Source organism: Phoxinus phoxinus, assembly GCF_949152265.1.
Source record: "Phoxinus phoxinus genome assembly, chromosome: 7".
Taxonomy (NCBI): Eukaryota; Metazoa; Chordata; class Actinopteri; order Cypriniformes; family Leuciscidae; genus Phoxinus; species Phoxinus phoxinus.
The window spans coordinates 25,868,981-25,894,530 of record NC_136882.1 but is presented as its reverse complement, the minus strand read 5'-3'; the positions used below and the strand labels follow the sequence as shown (position 1 = coordinate 25,894,530).

The following is a 25,550-nucleotide window of genomic DNA, read 5'->3' as shown; positions in this document are numbered from 1 at the left end:
GGAATGACATGAGGGTGAGTAATTAATGACAGAGTTTTTGGGTGAACTATCCGTCTTGTGTTTCTCAGTATTTTTCATCTCATTTTCACACATCTCATGTGTTTCTCACGTGAGTCATCGATTTTGATATATTTCTCAGAATCTGAGCTGTGCTATCTACAACTACATTGAGTATATATATATTAATTTTATAGTTATAGACCCTTATTGAGTCAACAATATCTGACACAAAACTGATACTTAAATGAAATGTACTGTAACTGAGAAGTAACTTTATTTTTTCCTCAAAAAATACAGATCAAATAATAGAGCCATTTAAGGAACTGAACCAGGCGAAGGTTAAAGTAAGTATATGTGCTGTAGGGACAAACCTTTTATTCTCTTTTTCTCTCTCTTTTGTTAATCTTGGATGTTTCTTTTTCAACAGAAGCCAGTCTTAGCAGGCCAACCATCATTCTTGCCTCCATTGCCAGGTTAAAGACTTATTTTTCCATCCTAAACACAGTCACTGATATGAGTAATGAATAAATACGTAATAAATTGTTCTGCCACTTTCTAGTCTCAAACAACATTACCCAGACAAGAGCAGCTCCTCTCCTCAAACACACTGGCCTTCCAAAGCCATGGAAAACTTCAGGTAAATGACACTCTCTCACCTTTGAAGCCAAGCATAATATTACATTAGCAGAATGGAATACAGGCATAATTCACACACCACACTGCACAGTATTTACTGGATACTGCCTATTAATTATTATTGCTTGTAATCAGTATGCAACAATTTAAAAGGTTGTATGATGCCTTGTTGCATGTTTATAGACCTCCAGTTATCATCTCGGAAATAAATGAGACCATTGTGCATTCTTACCCACTGTTGTGTTAATATGTCTAAAATTTGCCAAAAAAATTGTCAAAAGGGAGTATACATATAAATTGCTCTTCATTGTCTCTTGCTGTTTAAACTCTTTTAACAATTTTTTGTCATATATTTTCAAAACTGCATGTGAAAAGGTCACATTTACCTCTCTTACAAAACAATTAATTGTTTTTACAACTACACACCTGGTTTTCTTCATAAAACAACATTAGGTTGTATACAACTATAACTAAAATGACAAAAAAAATGTCTCACTGCTTTTCCAGCTTTAAATGTTTAGACAACTTTAAATGCCAAGCAAATCAAGTACACCTGCGTTAAAGGTATTGCGGAGGATCTTTCCTACTTTTAGAAAAGACCCGCCCTCTCCAATTTCTATTTGCTCCCGACCGAGAGGGAACGCCTACTAGCAGTGATTTTAAATGGATTTCTCCAAATAGCATGACAAACTTTACCTGTCTAGTAGAATCTTCGCGACTGCGGCATCAGTGGGAAGCCCAACATGTGCTTTTAGCGCACGCCAGCGTGTGAACGGCCTTACGTAAACATATCACCAGAATGATTGACACTTAGGTGGACCAATAGTATACACTACCCACCCGGAAGAAGAAAATCCTCCGCTATACCTTTAACTCATATTAATTATCCATCTATGTAAAACAAACTAAATCAAAATCTTCTGTTTTATGTCTGTGACCTGAATTGTTTTAATTGGACCTCTTCGACTTCACATGTAGTGGGTCCCCTGTCACAGTTATTCAAGATAAATTCCAAATAAATGTCCTTCACGTTTATCAAAACTCTGTGTGCCAGATTAGACTTTCTTCTATACAACTTAATTCAAATTAAAACATAAAAATGTCCTTTTAACTTCTGTGATAGGAGATCTACATCTCATTATCAACAAATGGACCTCAGTGCCTTCTTATTTCTGTTTTTGTACTTGAACTGTGCCATTTTTCTTTGCATGTTTGTCATACATATTGTGTCTGTTTTTCCAGTTTCATTAATAGGGACCGAAAATCCCACAACAGCTCCTGATGATCAACCTGCCTTGAATGAGGCCCTTAGTTCCACTGACACACCTATCTTCCTGCCAACGCCAAAAACCACAAGCATAGTTCGAACTCAAAACTCCACCAGTCACCCTAGCACTACCCAAACAGATCCTCACACAGAGCAACATACTAGTTTAACCCCACATCAACCTACGGCAACTCATCCAGAACCTTCCACAACCAAACTACAAACCAGCACAACCCAATCACCACCCACTACAACACAAAAATATACCATCAAAACACAGATCTCAGTTAAAGTTCAACCATATACAGCCAAACAGCTACTGAATACAGCCCAACAACAGTTTAGTGAAACAACACCTAGTTCATATACAACCAAAACCCCACTTCACCAAACCCAACAACACACCACAAGCACTGTCCAGGAACATCCCTACCCATCTAAGAAACAAGACACCATAACTCAAGAGAGTCTCCATACAAGGAAAATTCAACCCAGTACAAAGTTGCATCGGTTGAGCACAACCCAACTTTCACAAGGCACGTCCAAACACCGAAGCACTCACACTTTCTCAAAATCCACTTCCTATTACCAGTCCAGCACAATCACACATTCTGAACAGCCAAACAACGAACCAACAATAACACAGAATTGGTCCACAAAGGTCCATTCTCCAACAAACACAGCTTTGAATTCACCCACAACTTTAGCAAACATTCAGAATGGATTAGTGTCACGGCAGACTACCGATTTCATCAGGCAAACAGTATTTAGCACTAATCCATCTATCCCTGAAGAATATTCTGCATCCCATATTACAACAACTGAAGATTTACCTCTTAGATTTAGCACTAATCCATCTGTCCCTGAAGAATATTCTGCATCCCAAATTACCACAACTGAACATTTGCCTCTTACCGAAAATGTACAGGAACTGACTCCACACCTTATATATCCACTCACTTTTTGGTACCAGCCCCAACCCACCACCACAACACAACATTCCACAACTACAAAACAGCAAGTTAGCACTGCCAAATACAACCCCAAAACATATTCCCAGGTTGAAAACCAACCTCTTAACCCTGATGAACAGTTGCCAGGTACCCAAAAAACCCCAGTAAACCTGACACCTAAAACTGCTTTCATCAAATCTGATGCTATTCAAAACTCACCCGTGGCGGAGAAGGTAACAGTGAGGATGAGTCAACCAGGTCCACCAGAGGGTAACTTCTCCCCTAGACACATAGTATAGAAAAATATTAGTTCTAGTAAATTAAATTGTAGCAATCTGGCAAACTAAAATGTATCGTTTAAGACAGGGGTCTCCAATCCTGCATCTGGAGGGTCACTATCCTGCAGAGTTTAGCTCCTATCCTAAATGAAGTAAACACACCTGAATCAACTAAGGTCCTCAGGATTACTAGAAACTTCCAGGCAAGTGTGTTGGGGCAAGTTGGAGCTACATTTCGAAGGACATTGTCCTTCCAGGAGCAGGATTGGACACCCCTTGTTTAAAAAGTTATTTGATGTTTATTATGCCTTTTTTATTATTATTATTATTGGTGCCAGAAATTCCTTTAACAGCATGGATAACCTAGACAGGCTAAAAGCTATTGGTCAGGGATCTTCTGACAACATCATCATTACAATATTCTTACCTTTGTATGAGACTTATGTCAGCCTGCCTCTGTATGTCAGCTAGTTCCCAGCCAAAGGACGAACAACTACTATCACTGGCAACACTTACAAATGAGGTGGCCTATAGGAATGATGGTAATGATGTCAGCTCCAGTTTTACTCCTTCTAACTATGCTGTTTGTCACCTGTCCGTATTAACCGCATATTTCTTCATTGTACACAGTATCGTTGTGATTGTCACCACCACTTCCAAACGTCATCCTGCTGGGCAATGCTATTACCACCTCACTAGAGCTGAAACAGCCCCACCACTGCCCCTTAATCGTCTTTAAACCATCACCTACGGCACCAACTCTCACATTACCATGCCATGCGTTCAACTCAAATGCCTGACTACTTCATCCACTCTTAAAAACACTCCCACTGTCATAATGCTGCGCACACCATTTCACACCATCCTCGCTTCTAGATTTGTTGGCGTCTGTTTTCGGATAGCTGGTGCTCTTTTTTGAGCTATCCCCATTCAGTCAGTCAACAATTCTGTTGCCATAATCTTTATCACGTTCTCTTTCCCATCACTGACTGTGTTTGTGTTTATCTAGGCAGAGGTATCTTCCGCAACTCTTCTGTGTCCCGCCCTTCTGTGGCACGAAATGTTACACAGAGACTGAGGCCTCATGGTCGTGTCCCTCTGATTCCCCCTACAAAGACTTTCAGGCCACCCCCTGTGTATCGTAACTCAACCAACAGGAAAAGGGGTATAAAACATTGGCGGTCTGCGCACTGACACAAACACAAAGACAGTTTTTCTTTTAATTGGGGCCTTTAACTGTTCAGCTTTCCTTTCATGCTTCCAAAGATCTATCCAGCCATCTTTACTTTTGATTAATTCATTCATTCTGTCATTGATTTAGTCTAACTGTTTTATTAGACTTTTTAAATGTCATGTATTGTGCAAATTCATAAATCTTTAGCACTTGGCCTGTTTTACACCACATACATACGCAGCAGCATGTAAGTGTATTGCTGATGCTCACACTGCAATGTTTCTAAACAGAAAATAATGGGATTTTAGGTCACTGCACTGTGTATTTATTTTAATTATGGGCATGAATTATGAAGTCTATTATGCATGAGAAGAAGGACCACATTTGCATTCAAAAGGTAAAGTTATATTTATATTTACAGTATTTCCATTGCTTTATTTATATCCATTCATTTATTTCAATATTATTTACTCTGTTAATATGAAAGATTTAGTTTTACCTCAGTGGATATATATATATATATATATATATATATATATATATATATATATATATATATGGATGTTAAACTTTCTCAGTTGATTGAATAGGCTTTTGTATATATCTATTCTATACATTCTTCTTTGCATGTGGTTTCTCTATTGGGTTTTAAATTCATTTCTTTAAGGGACTCTTAGGACCTGTTGACAAGATTCATGTTATCTAAAAGGAAACCACACTCACACACAGTCTCTTTCTGCCAGAAGTCTGTTTCTCATCCTATCCTCTTCACACTGTTATTTAATTCTGCACTACAGCTGATTACTCCTGTGACACCTGATATTACAGCTGAAACTAAACATTTCAACATTTTAGTATTTTTTTTTCCCTTCACATCTGGTCTCTTACTCTTAATATTTATCAGAAACACTCCCAAACTCATATTATTGTTGTTTTACTGTGTTTCTGTATGCTTTTAACACATTTCTTTGGCATATCCCTTGAATGAAATGGGTTTGATTATAACAGTCTTTTGTTTCCTGACAGTGCCTCATGGTGAGCGTCATATAGGCCTTTCGGCGAACAAAACTCCCAGAAAGCAACCTGGTAAACTCCTTAATGGATTTTGAATATTAATAGTTTTATCTCGAAATGGGGGTTGCAATATATTTCCATTACAGTCCTTGTGATGTTACTGTAGTTTCAAAGCCTGTTGTGTTCTTCAGTTTTGAATGATTTTGTAGCCCCTGTCCCAGAAAACTGTGAATCTAATTGTGCATAGTGCTAGACTGGATACATACAGTTTTAACATATTGTTTGAGATGGATGTCACTGTTTGGTAGAAAACATCTCTTGTGTAGAGAATGATTCCCTTGCAGCTGGATTTCATGACAATTCTAGGCCAAAGAAAATATTTATGTGCTGTTCATGTCAAAATGGATTTTCAGAGCTTATGGTTCTTTGGAAAAGGATGTCAGATCATGAGCATGGACCCTCTCTCACTTTCTCCATCACCATCTCCTAACCAAAGATAACACTGCAACTAAATAATGGAGAATCAAATATCTCTGTCCTTACCCAATTGCAGATCCCATCTATCCAATCCGACCTTTATTCGAAAGTCTACTGCCACTTTTGGCAGATATATGATTACTTGAGGAAAATGTGAAACTGTTTTACATTCATTCATTTTTTCCTAAATTAGATTCCTGAAAATGATCTGGAATGTTTTGTGAATCACATATTGGAATAATGGACCATTAAAGAGAGCTGTTCGAAATAATCATATTTTGAGATTGATTAATTGACAATATTTGGTCGATATTATCCTGGACTTCTATTTTGAGTGAATATCCAGAAGTATAGCGGTGTAGTTCTGCACTCCATCATAGCATTGGTCCCGTTGAGCTGTTCTTGGAGACTTTGCAGTCCTGAGAGTCTGGACAGCATTAAAGGATCCCATTTGGCTCTCGCAATACCCTGACTGTGCGGACATTAGCCTGATGTCATGCAGTATTTGTTTTTTTAAATTCCAACCATGTGAATGTTATTCGGAACATACTTTTCCTTCATTTCTAAATGATAGTCAGTGCAGTGTTTTCTGACCTTGGACATTTATAATAATGTGAAATAGCTGTTCCTTTACACTGATATTATTTTTAATTGAAAACAAAATGAGAAGGATCAACACAATGAAAAAAGACTTAGCTCTCTTTTTTTGTTTAGACTAATCTCAGCCACAACATGACTTTCTGACTTTTAAAACAATGCAAAAACAATTTCCCTGTATCTCCTGCTAAACTTCTGTCTTCTTTTACAGGTAAGACAAAGCTAAACCAGGTTTCAGAGACTAAAGAAAAGGGTGAGGACACTGACAGATGAAGATATCAAAGTCGAAATGGCGACAGTCTTGATGTGCATATATTTCGTTGCCAATTAATGAAATATTTTCCATGTTAACTTTTAGGAAACATTGATCTGAAGCAGATGGACCCAGTCCTAGATGTGAAACCTCTAGCTCCACCCACTACTGAAAAACCAACCAATCAAGGGACTTCACGAACAACAACACCACAATCTGCTTTTGAAGGTATGGTCTAATCAATGCATGTTCTTTGATTTGTGCAGTTCATTTATAGAAACCTATGATGAAGACAACACACTGGATACTAAAATTAGAGTGTTTGTGTGCCAGTTTCTATTATAAAGTTGCAAGAAGAACTGCTGAGAATAATAGAAGTCTAACAGAGTTGGAGTCTTGATCTTTTGATTGTTTCATGTATGTCTTTGAATCTTAGGCAGTCGTTTTCACACCGGTGACAACTCCTCTGTATTCAGTCCTCATCCCCTATCTGAGGTGGATGCAACGGGGAAGAAACGTTTTGTAGGTAGGTATATGAGTCAAAATCATTTATTGAGGAATTGGAGGTCTATTTTACAATTCAGTCTTTTGACAATTCGTCGCCTGTCGTCTTTTTGCAGCGCCTCATGTGGTCTATAGAACTGACAAACGCCCGGAGGAGCCCTGCTCTGTCACTCAGTCTCTCAGCTTCTTTCCTGATGAGGAGGTGGTATACATGAATGTCACTGGCCCACCCAAGACCCCTCCATCCAACCTTACTGTAGTCACAGTAGAGGGATGCCCCTCTTTTGTCATCCTTGACTGGGACAAAACAGACAATGAGACCACAGGTATAGTACTTAGTATAGACAGTATAAAAAAAGTCATTAAAAAAAATATCTTAATTTGTGTTCCGAAGGTTTGGAAAGACATGAGGGTGTGTAATAAATTACAGCATTTTCTTTTTTGGGTGAACTAACCCTCTAACTCTGGAATGTGCATTAGCTGGGCAAGCCTGAAAAATAGTTTTTTAGTGTTGGTTTGAGCTTAGGAAGTCAAATTTATGATACCATTGTTGTCAGATTATATTGCTGATTTGAAATATGTTTTTGAACGGTACCCTTGACAAATCTTGACAGATTTTTGGTCTTTTCTCCATTCCATCAGAAAGGAGCTGTAGTTTTATGCCCATTACTTACATAAAAAATAACTGCCCGAGAGAGGTGTTGCCAAGATGACCGCCAAGTGAACGGGCTTGCCTTGAGGCTTTGCTTAGACTTACTTAAGTTTGATTTAAAAAGATATATGAGAACAAACATTTTTAAATCTGTCATTATTTACTCATTTTAAAATAAGTAATTCCAAACCTTCCATGGAAGAAAGGATATACACTGCCATTCAAAATTTTGACTGTAAAAAATCTGTAAGATTTTTTTATTTATTAAGCTGCCTCTTATTCTCAATAAGGCCAGATTTATTTGATAAAAAAAATCAATACAATAATTGTTATTCCAGTCTCACATAATCCTTCAGAAATTAATTTAATATGAAAACATATTAAATGTTGTAATATGTTTTCATATGTTAATTGTGTGGTCTCAATAGAATACGACGTAGTTTCCTCAACCAAGGGTCCGCATGGAGAAGAGGTGTCCATCCAGACAACAAATCAAACACACACCGCTGTGGAGAACCTGAAACCAGAGAGCAGGTGAACACATACCATGTTCTGTCATGGACTTCCTAAATGAAGCTACTTGTAATTGCTACACAGTACACACTAACCCATAGACCTATTTTAAAGAAGTCCAGCAGATTGGAAATCAGGCCATCATTTAGTCCCTTCATGAAGCAGTTTTCACTGTGAGGCCTTCAAGGTCCCCATAATGTTTGTTACAGTCTGTATATATGTTGTTATATGTTGTCTGACCAATACTATTGGTTCAGAATTGTGAACTCCATTTTCTCTTGCAGTTATGAATTCAAAGTTACACCCAAGAACGAGCTGGGTGCAGGCCCAACCAGTGACCCAGTCAGTTTCAGTACTGAGTCAGGTAAGCGGAAGAGAAATGTTAAAGGCCTAAGACATGAATTATTTGTGGATAAATTGTGTGTGTAAGAATATCAGTGACAAGCTCATGAGCTCCAACCACAGTATGTTCTGAGATCATTGTGAAATCATCTGGCTCATCCAGTGAATCTGAGCTCTATTTGTTCCAGAAGTGTCACCGGGCCAATTGTATCAACAAGAGAAGCATTAATGATTTTTAGCTTCAGAGTCACTCTTTTCCATTAAAAAAATCAATGGCATGTGATGTTCTTAAAAAGAAAACAAGCACCATAAAAGCAGCCTGCACACATTTTGTGCTGTTTCAAGATATTTGAAGCCATACGAGAGCTTTGTGTGAAAAACAGACCTTAATGTAAATCATTCGAAAGCATCGCAATGAGTCACAAGTTGCGTGAGAGCTGATTGTGTTTGATGTCATTGAACAATTTAAATAAACTGGCACTCATGGGAAAATAGAGTCAGACAGGCCAAGGTAACTTAAGAAGAAAAGATTGATCTCACAGGTGTGTGAAATTGGCAATGAACCATTGCTGTAATATATATGTATAGTTAGCATATAAGCATTACTGTCAGCAGTGAGAGTAATGTGGCTAATGTGCCTAATAGTTCCAATGTGTTCACTCTTCTGTGTCTATTGAAGTCATTTAGGTAAAAAATACAGTACTGGGGCCCTGATAAACTGCCAGAAAATAATAATAACCATGAGGATATCTGACACAAGCTCTGGAAAATTGTACATCATGAAGGACAACTCAGGGGAATTTCCTGGTGCTTTAGATTTTTAGTTACTTTGTTATAAATAAGTCCAGAAACACAGGGCCGTTTGAAGGAATTTGGGGGCCCCAAGCAAAATGGACATGGAGGCCCCCCCCCCCCATCCCATTATTATATAATGTTTAATAATTATTAATAGTGCTGTAAATTAACAGTTTATTGTAACACACATTATGTCTATCATATAATATATTGGGTATCGGGTAATGATTAAAAAATGTTTGTAAACCTTTAAGGAACCATTTTTTTAAACATCTATAAACATTACATAGATAGACGGACCAGATATTCCTAACACTTTGTTAAGGGTTACTAGTTGGTTTGTAAACTGTCTATAAACATTATCTGGAAGGTTATTATAAAGTTGCGACAGATGACTATAATACCTTGTTAAATAGTTAATAAACAGTACCAGTAAAACACGTGGGTTGTCCTGATACTGTACTTCAAAATGTAACAGTGTAAAAATTGCCACACAGAATAAAGTAACTGTTCAAGGTCCATTGGCAACTTATAAAAATAATGTCATATTTGCGTAAACTGTTACTACCGTATATCACACGACACTAGCACATTAAGATAAGCTATGAAAAAATCATGTTCCTCTGCCTCTTTCTGGTTAAATACTGTTTATAGATGGGTAAAAAGACTGTTTGCTAACTGTTAAATGACAATTAACTAAAGATTAAATAACTAACCATTTACCATCTATTAATGATGGTTATTATAAAGTGTTACCGAAAAGATATGTTAGCATTTCCATATTTTGATATTAGAAGGGAAGGGATGCAGCTGCTTTCACAACTAGCCTACCAATGCTTAAAATCATCACAAGCTCATGTTTGATGCACAGAATGTATTGTGTGGTTTTCCTAACCCCCATAAATAGATTATCACGGTGGAACAGTTAGTAGGCTATAGCATGCTATGCCACTTTCATCAAAACCTATTACAAGCTATAGCAATGTCATGTCATTAAATACGATAAACAGTGACTCTGGAACAGATCTGCGTCTTCCTTATCCCGTTAAAAAAAACATATTACAACAAAAGAAAAGTTGCACTAACTGTTCGTTACCAGCAGTATTTGCCGTCAGGCAGGTAACTTAGCTAACATAAACATATTTTTGCTAGCCTACCTGCTGCAAAATTACACCATTTGTACAAGACAAGTAGAGCTATTTTATCCAGTGTAATTTATCACTTACCACTATCTTGTTTTTCTTTTTCTTTTCTGGCTTCCTGAAGCATAATTCCGCTTTATTATGACTACCGAGGAGGTTTTGTATTTTGCCGGCCGCAGAGATCGCGTGGTTGGCTGGCTGCTGTCAGCGAGAGGGGCCCTCTTGAGGGGTATCCCGATAACAGTGTCATTGCACTTTACTGCATTGACTATCAAAGGGGTGCTCACGCAGTTTGTCGTTGCATTATATTCTTAACCAGTCGTTGTCTTGGGGCCCCAGGCCAGCTCGGGGCCCCAAGCAATTGCTTGGTTTGCCTGCCTTGTCGCGACGGGCCTGCAGAAACATGCTGTTCTGATATATTCAGACCTTGAGTGGAGTTATTTACCTGATGGCATATTGTCTGGCTTATGTTTAAGGAATTATGTGTTTGGATCAACCTAATTCACAAATGTATAGTTTCATAGTAGGTATGGGGGGAAATGGTTAATTTCATTAATTGTTTGACATACACTTGCATTTACAGTAAACTACCATTCAAACCTTTGGGCTTTAAAAGAAATTAACACTTTTATTCAGCAAGGATGCATTAAATTGATCAAAAGTGACAGTGAAGATGTTTATAAAGATTTATAAATTTAAAATAAATGTTTTCATTTATTTTTCACAAAATTTCATCAGTTTTCACAAAAATATTAAGCAGCACAGCTTTTAAAATTGATAATAATATATGTTTCTTGAGCACTAAATCAGCATATTAGAATGATTTCTGAAGGATCATGTGACACTGACTGAAGACTGGAGTAATGATGCTGAAAATTCAGCTTGCCATCCAGGAATAAACTACATTTTAAAATATATTTGAATAGAAAATAGTTATTTTAAATTGTAATAATATTTTACAATATTGCACAATATTTTTACTGTATTTTTTACAAAGTAAATTCAGCCTTGATAAGCAGAAGGGACTTCTTTTAAAAACTAACAATACAAAAGTCCTACTGACTTCAAACTTTTGAACAGCAGTGTATGCTGCTCATGAAGCTACTAGACATTAATGAAAAATCACAAAATATAGATTATGCATTAAGTTGCGTTGACATCATGTTTCTTCTGTATTGCAGCTGATCCTCGCGTAAGTGAAACCCCCACTGGTAAGTGTTTCAATCCAAGTATACAATGTATATTTAAAATACAAACACGCAATGTCTATACAAAATGTACACGTCTAATCTAGACATGTAAAATGTCTAAACTATATTGGCTCTCATAGGTAAAAATGCCATCTGGTCATCGTTTCCGTTCAAAGCCGACTCATACTCAGAGTGCAACGGGCGGCAGTTCATAAAGCGGACCTGGTACCGCAAGTTTGTGGGTATCCAGTTGTGCAACTCTCTCAGATACAAGATCTACCTGAGCGATTCTCTTAAAGGTCAGTATCAACCATTTACAGACTCACCAAATAATTCTGCTAGAAGTAATTTAGTTACTTTTTAATTCTTTCTTCAGGGAAGTTCTACAGCATAGGAGATCAAACAGGGTATGGGGAGGACCACTGCCAATTTGTTGACTCGTTCCTGGACGGACGAACCGGTGGTCCTCTTCCGCCAAACCAGTTACCACCCAGACAAGGTTTCTTATGTATATATATATATATATATATATATATATATATATATATATATATATATATATATATATATATATAAAAGTTTTTTTTAAACAATCTCAGACAAATGATATGATTTCTCCTCTCTTATCAAGGCTTTTTCCGGGCCATGCGTCAAGAGCCTGTCAATTTTGGGGAGATCGGAGGAAATTCCATGATCAACTATGTGGCCTGGTACGAGTGCGGGATACCCATTCCTGGGAAGTGGTAGGACCTCGAGGAGCAGATGGAAGACATGACGGATAAGAAATGGCAGTTCCCATGCAAGAAACGGTCTTTTTTGATTGTGTACAGAGTATGTATCTCTGTTTTTCGGTTATCGAGCACATATAGAATTATTTATAAGCTCAAACAGTGCAGCAAACGCACAGAGCTGAATAAATGTTACCATTGAGATTAAGAAGTTAAACTTTTGATAATATAGGGAAGCAGGCTCCCTTAAAGGGTAAATAAAGGTGTATATTATTTATCAAAATGTTGAATATTCCACCTTTAAATGAATATTTTTAAAGCTCTTGTTCTATTCTTCTATACAATTTTTGTTATAACTATTTAGTGGTGGGACTGTTTTGGAATGATGAACTTCCTTAAAGGTGGATTTTTCTCCCAGTAAACAGACCTTTTTTGGACATTGCAAGGGTTTTGCATAAGTTACCAGGTTTACTGGCTTTATATGGTCATGGCAGGAGTTGAAAAATTGGACATGTCTGTACAGTGTTTCAGTTTCGCTGGTCTCATGTGAATACTCTCATTAAGTCTTTTGGCTTTGCTTATAAAATACTGTGTATTTTAACATTTATCTGGATGCAATGCTTTGCCCCTAGACTTTCATTGTAAGTGCTTTGACAATGTTTTTTTTTTCTGTTAGTAAAACACGCTGTTAATAACATACTGAACCCAGAATATTCATTTAAAAGTTCAACATTAAAGGAGGAATTTAATGAGCAGGCCATATAATCCAAGCCATGCAGCTTTTCAATTAGTTGTTGTAATTATACTGTTTTTAATGTCAGAAATGCAATATCACTTTAACAAGGAAGTCTATGTATTGTTTTGTACAGAAGTTTAGTGACTCATGATTTCCAGAGAAAGCTTTTAAATTCCAGATTTTATGTAAAAGTTTTTACATTGAAATTATTTTATAGATGTTTATCTGCTTTACTAATAAAAGCACAAGCAATTTATTTAGTTTCATTGTCTCTTTTTTTGTGGCTGTAATTTTTTTACAAAGAAAATACAATTGTTTCTGAATCTGATAATTAAAAAAATATATATTTTATAAGAAAACCTCAAATCATTTAGAGAAAGAACTGAATCGCAGATAAATGTTTATTCCATAAACAAATGAATAAAGCTCCCATTACTTCAGTCTCAAAGTCTTTATTCACCTCCTGAAAACAATGTTACAGTTTATACAGAAATGACAGGCTTCACTGCAGAGGGCCAGTCAGGGGTTAGTAAAAACCAGGACATTTGAAAAAGTAAAGAAAATGAGTAAAGAAAACTAAACAAATATCACTTACTTTGATTATGATAATTTTCTAGTGTTTTAACAGACTCATTGTTTATGACAAAATAACACCAATGAGGAGACCGGTGATAAAATAAACTACACACACACACACACAGCTGTCCACTCCCACACCGTTTGGTCTCCCATGTGTGCACACACACAACCTTCACTAGCTCATTGTTCACATGCATTCATACATGCACCCAAAGCACAAACAAACACAAACACAATATTAGGATGTCAAACATAGATTTCGGGGCTGATGTGTTGGAGACAGAGAAAACTTGTAGCGAGGTGTTATGGGGACATTAAAGGGCTTTTACCGATACCCAGGGCCCGGCTGGGTGTAGCCCTGGCCATAAGGGGGGCGGTTTCGGGCATAGGGGTTGGCACCCCCTGGGGGAGGGGTGGTGCCAGGTGGCGGGGTGTATCCAGGACGGGGCTGATACCCCCCTGTGGCCTGGGAGGTTGGAGGCAGGCTGTAGTTAGCTGGCTGCTGAGAGGCCTGGGATGTGTAATTTTGAGCAGGAAATGCTCCAGGTGGGTACTGGGTGGGTCCTTGGGGAGCAGGAGCCTGTGATTGGTTGGAAAACCCAGGCGCTGAGCCAGGGGCACCAGCTGCCTGAGAGGTAGTGGTGGGGTAATTCTGAAACTGCTGTTGAGCAGGCGGAGCCTGAGGAACACCAGACTGAGGAGTATAACCAGCTGAAAAAGAGAGTTCAATTAATAATTCTGAATAAACAACATTAAGGCTTAGTAATATATATGCTTTGGAGTAAACAGAAAAATAATTTCAACAAGCCACTATTGATTGCATTTCTTATATATATTTTACATATTTGATCATTTACATTTTAGTAATTGTACATGTTCTTATTCTTTCATTTTAATTAGAGGTTATTAGCATATGTGTTTGACTAAGGAGACAGATTTTGTCTAAGTAGCTAGATTGCTTTTGTTATGAACCAGGCTTAAAGCTCAGCTATAATTTAAGGAGAAATCATTAGTATGCATTTTAAAGAATTACCAGGGTACTGCATCCCGTACTGCTGCTGGGGTCCCGCTGGTGGAGGATATCCACCTGGAGCCTGATACTGCTGATACATCTGACCTGTTCAACCACAGAAAACACGTTTTTTTAAGGATTAAGATTCACAGTGTTAAGAGGGAATTCCCATAAAAATCAGCAAGCAGCTGGTGGATCCTAGCGTGGATATCCCACTGTTACTTGGTTTCACCATCAAAAGTTTGAGAAAAATCTGGAACACCAGAGGGCCATAAATATTAGGAACTGATCTCTCTCACTCTGCGTTGGAATATATTTTATTGTAAGATATCTGGCATGGTACTCTGGAATATCAACAAATAAAGTGCCAATACAGAGGAGCTGATTGGAAACATGCAAATAAGAAAGCCATATAATATTGAGCCGTCAATGGTTCGTTTAAACGCTGGTGGTCGGTGACGGTCAGGATCAGGAGCTGTGCCCTATACAGATGGTCAGACTAACACATTTTAAATCCTTTATGCCTAGTTCAGACAACACGACTTTAAATGTCGGCAGATCGCTGTGCTGTTCAGACTACATGACTTGCTATCTGTAATCTGGAGTCTTAAAGTCGTTGAGGTGTAAATGATTCCCAATAGGATCACACACTACACGAGCTTACAACAACTGTCAGCCAACGACTCTATCCGGTCCTCAAACCACGTTCTGTCACGAAAACGCACCTGGAACATGAAAATGACGCAAAACAGGAGTAAACAACAACAGCAAGAACAAGATAAAGGCATTTGTTCTCCTGCCAGTTTAATACAATTTTGCTCCATTTCTAGTGTCCACACTTTTCTTGAAGCCATGTTGCTGCTGCAGTTTTTCTCCCGAGGACCACAACCCATTGCCTTGCTCTCTCATTGGCTGTAGCTCGGCGTGACAGCTCCAGATAATTTTCATGCTAGATATTTGTCTGGCGTTGGAGAGGCGTCAGCAAGCCTCTTTGATGTAACCTCTCCGATTTGCCCCTGTCGGCGAGCTAGTTGACTTGCAAATCGGGCTTAAAATCCTGTAGCCTGAACTTGGCATTAGTTGGATTCCAAAATAAAAATAAATCATACAATTATCCTAATATTTTTAAAGACCTTAAACATCAATATAATCTTGCACATCAACAGACCTCACATATCACGATGGGTAGAGATAACAGCGGCTTCGCTGACACAAAGCATGCAGACGGATTATCCAAAGTTCATAAATGTTTGTGTGCATCGCACCAAGAAACTAATGAGAAAAGGCTGTGGCGTGTGTGTGTCAGTGCGGCATGCGATAGGGACAATAAAGCAGAGAAAAGCATCACAACTCCATGCAACCATCCACACAATATGCCAAATCTAGAACAGCTCTGCACAATTTCTCATGTGCACTGCGTCTATCTGGAAGAACTTTGGAAGAGGAGGGGGCGGGATCAAACCCAATGGACGAGCGGAGAATAACATTATGCTCTTGACTTGAAGGCTATTTGATTTATGGTTTGTTTTTCTTCCGCTGGACAGCTTCCCAAGGGCCTCAGTTAGTAGACAACATCTGTAAGGTGCTTTTATGCTGCAAACAAATACGTTTTATGTGCATTGTTTGTACGAGTGAGAGAGAACATGTGTAAGTACAGGTGTGTGACCCTCCTGCCAAAGCAGCATGACCTGCCAAATCGAGATTCGGCCTGCATTTCTCATGTGCACTGGACTGATGTGGAAGTTTTTTGGAGAAAGAACGAGGGGAGATATTCCAATGGCCAGGCAGAGAATAACATCATGCTCTGAATCCACTACAAAGACTTTGTGGCCATATGATTCTTTGTTCATTTTTCTTTTGCTGGACTCTTTCCCATAAGCATCAGAAGAAAACATCTGTAATAGGGATGTGCAAAACTACATTCTCAAAATCTACTGGCCAGACTTAAGGAAGCCCTGAACAGTTAGACTGATTTCTACTTTACACTTTTTTACACTTTCTACAAGTGTACTGGAGTACAATTTGTAAAAGTGGCTATTTACCATCCATAGTACTAGAGGGAGGTTGTTGAACCCCTGAGTAAGGTGGGGGAGCCTGGGAAGCCACAGCAGAAGGGGGCGCTGCAGAGGATGAAGAGGCAATACTGTCTGGAGTAGCAGAGCGCTCCTCTGCAGCAGCGGTGGCGGCTACAGCTGGAACTGGAACACAAGGAATAGATAAGGAAAATGTGATTCATTATAAATCAGGTGTTTCCAGATATAAGATCTGAATGAACGAGCCACACTAAAAGCCGTAAAAATTGCAGAAAAACACACCTGTGACAGCTCATCAACTTGTTTGTCGATTTTAGTTCAGCCTTTAATACAGTGCAAACTCATGTGCTCTTAGAGAAGCTTAAAAACATGAATGTTAATACTATCTTAATTAAATGGTTTTATTCTTTTTTTAAATAACAGGGCACAGCAAGTGAAGGTCAATAGGACGCTATCGGAGATCAAACACAGGAGTTTCTCAGGGTTGTGTTGTATCACCAATACTCTTCACATTGTACACCAATTAGTGTAGGAATGTACACTAACAACTATATAATGAAATTTGCTGATGATGCCGCGATCCTGAGCCTTTTGTACAAGGATACAGACTCCTCTGTGTACCAAGGCGAAATAGACATTTGTTAAATGGTGTGACACCAACCACCTAATTTTAAACATTCAAAAAACAAAGGAGATGGTCTTCGACCCGAGGCAAGTTACAGACCACGAGCCAGTGGTCATTAAAAACCAGGAAGTAACTCCTCAAACAAATATTTAGGTGTCCACATCGACAGTCTTCTTTGCTGGAATACACGTGTTGACAACCTGTGCAACAAACTGCAGCAGAGGCTTTATTTTTATAAGGCTGTATGGTGTGAGCAGTCAGATCATGATGATCTTCTACCATGCAATCTTAGAGAGTCATCAGATATGGAATTAATGCATGGTTTGGCAACTTAACAGTTAAGCTGAAAAACAAGCTTGCCAACATGTATAAAACAGCCATGGAAATTATAGGGAGGAGAGACTATGAGCCTATACAGAGCCTGTATGATCAGGCAATTATGAAACGGGCTATGCAAATTAAATCAGACCCTCAACATCCCCTCTTCCCTGAATACGAAACCCTGCCATCAGGAAGAAGACTCCGTGTACCAAAATGCATAGCAGATTGCCTAAAATAATAATGTGCCAGCCTCCATTAAGCTGCTGAACGATGTGAAATAAAGCTGTGTACAATAAATATGTGAGCACTTCAGCACTTTACTTATAAACCCGGTGCAATAGGGCAACGTGCAATAAACATACTAGCACCTTAGCTTATGCACTTTATACAAAGTTCAGTGCAATGGAGAAATGTGCAACAACCACACTAGCACTTTAGCATTTGCACTATAATCCATGGAAATGTGTTGTCAACAATGTCCTTTTTTCAGTTTACTTTTTTTTGGAGTACAATGTTGATGCTTCTCAGGTTCTGTCGATGTGTTTTGTGATTTGTGATGTCTTTTGTGATGTTTGTTATGAAGCAACTCTGCACTGTGCACAAGCAGAATTTCCCCTTGGGGACAATAAAGTTAACCAACCTACCTACCAAAACTTAAATTAATGCAGCAAGTGGCTATAATAAACCATTGAAAAGCACAAACTATGAATGTATATAAAAAAAAAACTAATTTAACAATTACTTAGCCATCTATTAATAAACATTAAGCTTCTTTTTAAATACCATTTTAGATTATTTTTTTTAACACTGGGGAAAAGAACTCTGGTTACAAAAAAAAAGAAGAGAAATTTCACAATTAATAAGCCACAAATAAGTTCAATGAAATCTGTGCATGTATAAGGTACCTTGGGCATGTTCCTCAGACAGGCCAAATGCAGAAATGACATTCTTGTTGACCTCTTCCTGGTTCTTCAGGGGGTCAAACGCAGACATGCTAGCAGCGCTAACCGGCGGGGCATACTTCATTGTTGAATCTACTGCATCATTCACACATTCTGTCACAAAGAGACATCAGAACAAGACAGCTCAAGTACTGCCTTTCTGTACCTCTCTAGGTAATTTATGAGGCTCAATTTAAAAGAGAAAGTTCACCCAAAATTTTAAATTCTGTCATCCTCCTCATTCTGTTCCAAAACCATATGATAAACGTGTTTAAATACATTCAAATGAGACGCATCAAGACATAACTTATTTATGAGTTGCTATGTTTCATGGTAGTAAAGTCTTATGGGTTGGGAATGACACAAGGGTGTGTAAATTATGTTTTCACTGAAAACCCTTTATGTTCTCCAATTTATACAATCTAAGTGAGCTTCTAGAGTGATTTACATGTTTCAAATGCTTTAGTTACAGTATTGGATAAGAAGAACAAGAGAATAACTCATGCGTGTACCGGTTTCTGGGTTGGTGCTCTCTGGGACAGACTCTGAGGGGGGCTCCAGGCTGTCCAGCAAGCTGTTGACTTTATTCCTCAAATGGATCAGTTCTCTACGCAGGTGCTTCACCTGAGATGACTCCAGTGGCCGAGGCTGCCCATTCACTGCGAAAAACACAAGGATTATTGTTGAAAGCACTGTCTAACACTTTGTTCTAACTATTCCCATAAAAAAATTGTTCTAATCCATGTTAGTTTGGATTCTAACCAGCTGCCAGACATTTCCTCAACCACTTCATTTCTATTTTTGTCGTGCCTTTCTTTCATCCAAACTTCTGTCCTAACATATTAAACATCAAAAATGTTCTGATTTGCTATGATTTAGTCATTTCATGCAGCTTTTCACTTTCAGTTAGGACTGGAAAATTACTTAACACTGGAAACTCGTCAAAATTTGCCTGGATAAAATGTCAGAGTCAACAAGTGGTCAACAAAGATTAGATCATTTAGATAGCCAGACTATGTCTATATGATGAGGTAATCCAGAGGTTTGCCGTTATGTGTGAGCTTGGAATGCTCTTTCCTCAGTCCATATGTGTGAGAGCGGCTGCCGCGTGAACCATTCCAGACTCTTCAGAGATCACACAAGCTCTAGCAGGCGTCCAACCCAACCCCTGGGCGCCAGTCACACGTTTGGGATGCATACACACACGTGACGTTATCCAACCATGAACCAGCACATTTGATCTATTAAAATCTAAATTCTCTACTTCAACCATCCAAACAAAGGGCAGGGCTGCATTTGCTAATACAAGGTTAAGACATGACTTCATCTGGCTGGAGCACAGACGCTTTGGACAGTGCACAGCACAGACTTGACCAAAAGTTATTTATTTTTATTAGGAAGAGAAAAGTATATTTTGAGTTGGTACTAAAATCGGTTCTCTCAGATCACATGGTCTACACAATTTGAGCATAAATACTGGCTTTTTGTTACACCCACGCAGATTGAACCTTTGATTTTGGCTAGACTTGCCAAATAAATCAGTGTAAAATAGAGTATGAATCAAGCAGACCAAATCTACAGCTTCGGCAGCGTTTACGATGACACATTTGATGAATAGTCGGCACATGCTGAGAACTGGCACTGATACTGCAGTGCAGATGTACCTGTGTGAGCCAAACATCAGAGAGCATGACGTTATTGGGCAAGTAACCGGGTCTGATTTTTTTCTCTCTTAAGAATATTTGTTTGTGCCACAGACCAGTTAAAAAGAAGAGTTGCTTTTCAGCACAGCTCATGAAATTGAGAGCACATTTAGAGCCTATAAAATGACCCTGACCCTTTAAATTGATGACATGTATAGAGAAGCTTGTTAGGTGCACTGCAGGGCTTACACTCTTTTTAACCAATGAATTCATCATGTACAGGACATGGATTTTTAAACTCACAATTTCTACCTGATAAAATATTTTCGAGCTTGGTATAACTAGAAAAATGTATATTCTTTATAAAACAAGTGCTCATGGCATTTTAAGAATTTATTAATTTACTTGACTTTTCTAGGTCTAGAAATTACATTTTTAAAATTAGGCTTCCTCATACATCAAGGTTTTCCAAGACCAAGGGAACCCTGGCTCTTCAAATAAAACATACGGTTGTTGAGGGGGTGAATTAAAATACAAAATGTTTTATTTTAATGTTTGTTTTATCTTCATTTAAACAATTTTAAGTGATATTGAGGTGCCCCAGCCCCCTGGTTGAGAACCAGTGCTTTATGTTAATCAAAAGAAGCCACTGATCACAATGAATGTTCTTAAAAAGTATCAGAAATACTCATTCTTTTTTAAGTACTGCATTAAATCTGTTAACATTTAGGAGGATACATTTAAAATCCAAATGTTGTGTCATATCAGTGGCCCAAAAAGTATTTGGACAATCAAGTCACACTTAAAGGGGGTTACCACCAGATTTTAAGGTTCCATTGCACCCAAAATACCAAATTAACACCCCACTGATAACCTCACATGGTCAGACACGGTCATTATCAGTTCACATCTTGTTCTTATTGCACCCTCTGCTGGACACTAAAAGCTCCAGCTGTGTTTTCATTGAAAGAGAAAAAAAACGACATCTCCTGGTTGGATGAAATATGACCAAGTTCAGCATTTTTAAGATTAAAAGAGCTTAACTCCGCAATAATACACCATCCATGCCGATGTGGGATTACGTGCTTAACAGAGAGTCCATTTTAACCCAAAGGTTAAAGGATACATCTCCATATAACACTGTTTTCTGGGTCACAAAGAGACAATGTGGAATCGAAAAGCTTTAACTTGATATGGTTATTTTTTTGTATGTAAAAAACACAATATAAAAAGCCTAAAAACAACTATGGGCTGCATATGAGCTGCTTAGTTCTTATAGTGCTATACACCTATTCTGTCAAGGGACACCATGACTACTGGAGCGTTTTTGGAATATGATCTTCCTGCAGGTAAGATAAACCTACACAAGCTCACTGACCTCAACTCTGAGCATGATTAGCACTGATGCGAACAGTGTTGTTGTGCCTGTATCTGTGGCCTGAAGTTGTTATAAGAATATAACTTGCCCCTCAGTTTGTAAAATGAACAAAAAACACATTTACAGATATAAACTTACAATGGAAGCCTAGCAAGCAGATGGGTTGGAGGACTGAACACAAATACAAGCTTCCCCATTTGAACAATTAAGTTGTTCTACATAGTTATTTTAAGTTGGGACTACTTTTTACACCAATTAACTTCTGGTTGTGCATTACATAATTTATTGTTTTAATTCTGCTATATGTAAACAATGCTCATTTCATGCATTGTTTCATGGATTGTTTCACAATCCTTTCATGCTCCTTCATGGTGCAGATACCAAGTGAAGGTAACAGTTTATACATGAGTTGATAATTTCAATACACACGTCACCAGTTTCATACTGACACCCTAGGCTTCCACTGTAAGTGTATTACTGTAAACATTTTTCATTCACTTTAGAATATTCCTTTATGTCAGGTTGAGGAAAAAACCCTAAGCATTGCTGGTTTCTTACCAAAAAGAGTGAGCTTCAATATTCTACTGCACTGGATCGCAAAGGACAAATCAGAACTGTCAAAGATGGTGATAAGGTCATCATCTGAAAGAGAACAGACAAATGAATGATAAAAAAAAGATACATGTGATAAAAATACAGTTTGAGATCTAGACCAAAGTCTGTAGTGCAAAACTACTCAGAGATTTGATTAAGAACATATGGGTTTATTTATCTTATATTATTATACAACATTACTGATAAGCAAATGGATAAATAATACTAGTGCTGCCAATCGATTAAAAAACTCTTAAATCGCACATTTTTCTGTAATTAATCATGATTAATTGCTCCTAACATTAAAGTTTATAATACATATTTTTTATATTGTAATATTTTCACATGATTCTCCAAAATAATGTACAAACAACAAAGACAGTCAGTCTGTACATTTTAAATATTTAATGGCATCTTTTTGCTAATCACAATGAACGAAGGCCAGAATCACTGATACCAGAACTGGATTACATGGATTTTTTCTAAATTTTAGCCATTTAACATTACACTATAATTGAAAGCTATCAGCTTTAACATTAGATAGGCTTTTAAAAAATATAAAAAAAAACTTATATAATATAAATATAAATGAACTTAAAACAAACTTCACATCAACCCATTGAAATAAACGTCTCATTTAGTTGTGCCTAATGCTGAGGGATCAACACTAGGTTTTTTCTACTGTCCCAGTCAGACCAGTTCAGCTTTTTACCTGCCCTGCTAAAGTGCACAAAAAAGTAATCGTTTTCGTTTCATGTGTTATGACCCATGTAACCTTGTAAACAGTGATTTAAGATTTTTAGGTACGTCTAACAGGTAAATATACAGAAATTGAATAATACAGCAATGATTTCTGCATCTGTGCAGTTAATAAACACTTTAAAAGCAGACGCAGATGATGCGGATCTGACACGCATCCTATATTCTCATAACTCTTTACGTTCATTTAATACTTTTTCATTTATTTAAGACTCTGCTAACGAGGATACTGGACAACTGTTTTTTTTACCGTTCAAGTGCGGGGAAAAAAACTCAGTGCAGCTCTGGCGCGCTGTCTGAAGCGTCATTCTGTGCGCCCGTTTCGGGTGTTTGTTCACTTCACAGACTTACACGGGTCAGTACATACAATAAGGATGTGTATGGATAAATCATTTATTATAAGCACTGCAACATTATATAAAAAAAAATAAGTATATTCCATAAGTGACTTTAAGACAGACCTTCGTCCTTATATTTGATGGCGACTTCATCGCTGCTCTGTAGCTGCCCACGAAAGACTCGCTGCATCATCAGCAGGAGCTCATCGTAGGTGATGTCTTCATTGTGGATGGGGATACGACGAATATCATCCCCCAGCTGAGCTTTGATGATCAGCTTTCCACTCAGGTCCAGCTGGCCATTCATACTGCTGGAAAAACTTTTTTTACTGTAAATACTGTATTCAATTTTTTTTTTTTATATTTCAAAAATATGGGTTCCACTGACCAATGTCATTAGCTAACGAGCAAGGTATCCAATTTAATACAGTCGCAATCGAGATTATATGAATTCCCTGCAGAATAAATATAAATTGTCAAAATGGCCACTTATGCCAGCCAATATGACACTCTTACTATTACTGCACTATTAGCATTAGAAGCGGGCCATTTATCACTAATGCATCACATGCACATCTGATAGTACAACAACAACAAGCTGAAACGAAACACACTTAAGAAGAGCTCTGCCTACATTAAATGTACACATATACAGACTTGTATAGCTAATAGCCCAGAGTAAAACCTCTGGCACGATCTATAAAGAGTTTGAAGACACAATCATTATGTTCTTCTATCAGAAGCACATAATTCCACTCGTAACACAACAGTTAACTATGAAATGTGAGAGTTGTAACTCAATGAGTGTCTTCACCCACCACTAACTTTCCTGCTTTTGTTATGGATATTAAAAACGTCAGGGAATCACTTATGTCTTACTCAAACCCATACTCTATGACTCATCTATGCGGTTTTATCTGAACAAGTGCTACTGTCCATTGCTGGGACATACTACAAGTTCATAAAAGTCTAAGGGTCATGAGATCTAAGATGATTTGGCACATGTAGATGTCTCGCAATCTTTCCAGGTACAGACTTTGGCCTCAGACAAAAGGATAGGGAGACACATTTTGGGTTTTATATCACAATACAAACGGTTTGAGTGTGCGCGTTCAATCAAGAACGATCTCATCCGGACATTCTGTAAGTTAGCATGTAAGTTAACTGTTACTAGACAGACCTGTATTTGACTCATAGGTAATTCAACGACAACCACGATTAAACTCTGCCCATTCTTGCCCGCTGGATCAAGAAAATGACAAAACCCAAGTGGCAAACTGGCAATCAAATGCAGATTTACTTCTGTCTTACATTACGATTTTAACACGTTGTATGAATTTGTCATTTCTCTAGTTGGACATGTTAAATAGGGCAGATGACAGTTTCCAATAACAACAGCCCATCAACTATCGAAGCTAACGTTAACTGAAGATCGTTTAGACGAGAAGATAATGTGGTTTTGAGGTTTTAGGGCAACACCACACATCAGGCCTTTTAAAAGTCAAGCAAAATAATGATCCATTTAAAACATCTCATCAGGCCTCATTCACCTGATGATGCAGCAACTTCCTGCCAAATAAAGGTCTGAGCGTGACAATTCTCCCGGCGTAAAAAAGGATTCATTACTGTTTACAAATCTCAAATAAGTTATTACAACAATCATTCCTGTGTTTTAAACACTGCTATTTACCTATCCCATATTGTTTTTAAAAACACTGCCTTTTATACAAACCGTCTCTGGGTTTTTTTTAAGCTTGCCCTAGTTTCACACAGGCTAAGCTATGCTAATGCTAGTTTGTTTGACAACCGGCTAACTGCTAATGGTTATTATCCAGGTTATTTTGCCCTACAAACCTGTAAAGTTACCATATACACATATGTACATGTTTGTAAGAGAAGTCCCGAGTCTCTACCTGGTGGTTTGGACGTGTCAATCCCAGCAGCAGCCTGTGTGTCCTGGACTTCAGCTGAACGACGTCTGACTGACTGATGATCGGAAACGCCTCACAGCGACCTGTACGTGGCAAAACCACAAACGCGCATGCGCGCTACCCGGACACTTGTAAATTTAATCAC

General features: G+C 38.0%; 2 protein-coding genes across 11 annotated transcripts in view; one reads left to right on the top strand and one right to left on the bottom strand.

The window, feature by feature from the left end:
- Positions 1 to 13,690, top strand: part of abi3bpa (ABI family, member 3 (NESH) binding protein a) — a 27,682-nt gene extending 13,992 nt beyond the window's left edge. For 2 of the 5 annotated variants that reach the window (XM_079619703.1, XM_079619705.1), the window contains exons 6-22: positions 298 to 344; positions 428 to 473; positions 560 to 637; positions 1,879 to 3,126; positions 3,602 to 3,676; positions 4,144 to 4,299; positions 5,335 to 5,394; positions 6,608 to 6,649; positions 6,755 to 6,877; positions 7,086 to 7,175; positions 7,270 to 7,479; positions 8,234 to 8,339; positions 8,603 to 8,682; positions 11,779 to 11,808; positions 11,928 to 12,086; positions 12,164 to 12,286; positions 12,419 to 13,690. In XM_079619703.1, the coding sequence (XP_079475829.1) occupies positions 298 to 344; positions 428 to 473; positions 560 to 637; positions 1,879 to 3,126; positions 3,602 to 3,676; positions 4,144 to 4,299; positions 5,335 to 5,394; positions 6,608 to 6,649; positions 6,755 to 6,877; positions 7,086 to 7,175; positions 7,270 to 7,479; positions 8,234 to 8,339; positions 8,603 to 8,682; positions 11,779 to 11,808; positions 11,928 to 12,086; positions 12,164 to 12,286; positions 12,419 to 12,534 (2,789 nt within the window). In that variant the 3' untranslated portion in view covers positions 12,535 to 13,690. The remainder of the gene's footprint in view (positions 1 to 297; positions 345 to 427; positions 474 to 559; positions 638 to 1,878; positions 3,127 to 3,601; positions 3,677 to 4,143; positions 4,300 to 5,334; positions 5,395 to 6,607; positions 6,650 to 6,754; positions 6,878 to 7,085; positions 7,176 to 7,269; positions 7,480 to 8,233; positions 8,340 to 8,602; positions 8,683 to 11,778; positions 11,809 to 11,927; positions 12,087 to 12,163; positions 12,287 to 12,418) is intronic. The other 3 variants (XM_079619707.1, XM_079619706.1, XM_079619704.1) reach the window with 3 other exon arrangements.
- tfg (trafficking from ER to golgi regulator) lies at positions 13,605 to 25,550 on the bottom strand. 6 transcript variants are annotated; one of them, XM_079619708.1, is made up of 8 exons: positions 25,388 to 25,550; positions 23,598 to 23,794; positions 22,342 to 22,425; positions 19,275 to 19,421; positions 18,727 to 18,876; positions 16,885 to 17,040; positions 14,864 to 14,947; positions 13,605 to 14,541 (listed from the first exon to the last, which is right to left on the bottom strand). In XM_079619708.1, the coding sequence occupies exons 2-8, from the start codon at positions 23,779 to 23,781 to the stop codon at positions 14,156 to 14,158; spliced, it is 1,191 nt and encodes a 396-aa protein (XP_079475834.1). In that variant the 5' UTR covers positions 23,782 to 23,794; positions 25,388 to 25,550; the 3' UTR covers positions 13,605 to 14,155. The 6 variants fall into 6 exon arrangements, with proteins under 6 accessions (XP_079475834.1, XP_079475836.1, XP_079475835.1 ...); XM_079619710.1 differs by having other exon boundaries at positions 23,598 to 23,782; positions 25,388 to 25,515; XM_079619709.1 differs by having other exon boundaries at positions 13,636 to 14,541; positions 23,598 to 23,785; positions 25,388 to 25,548.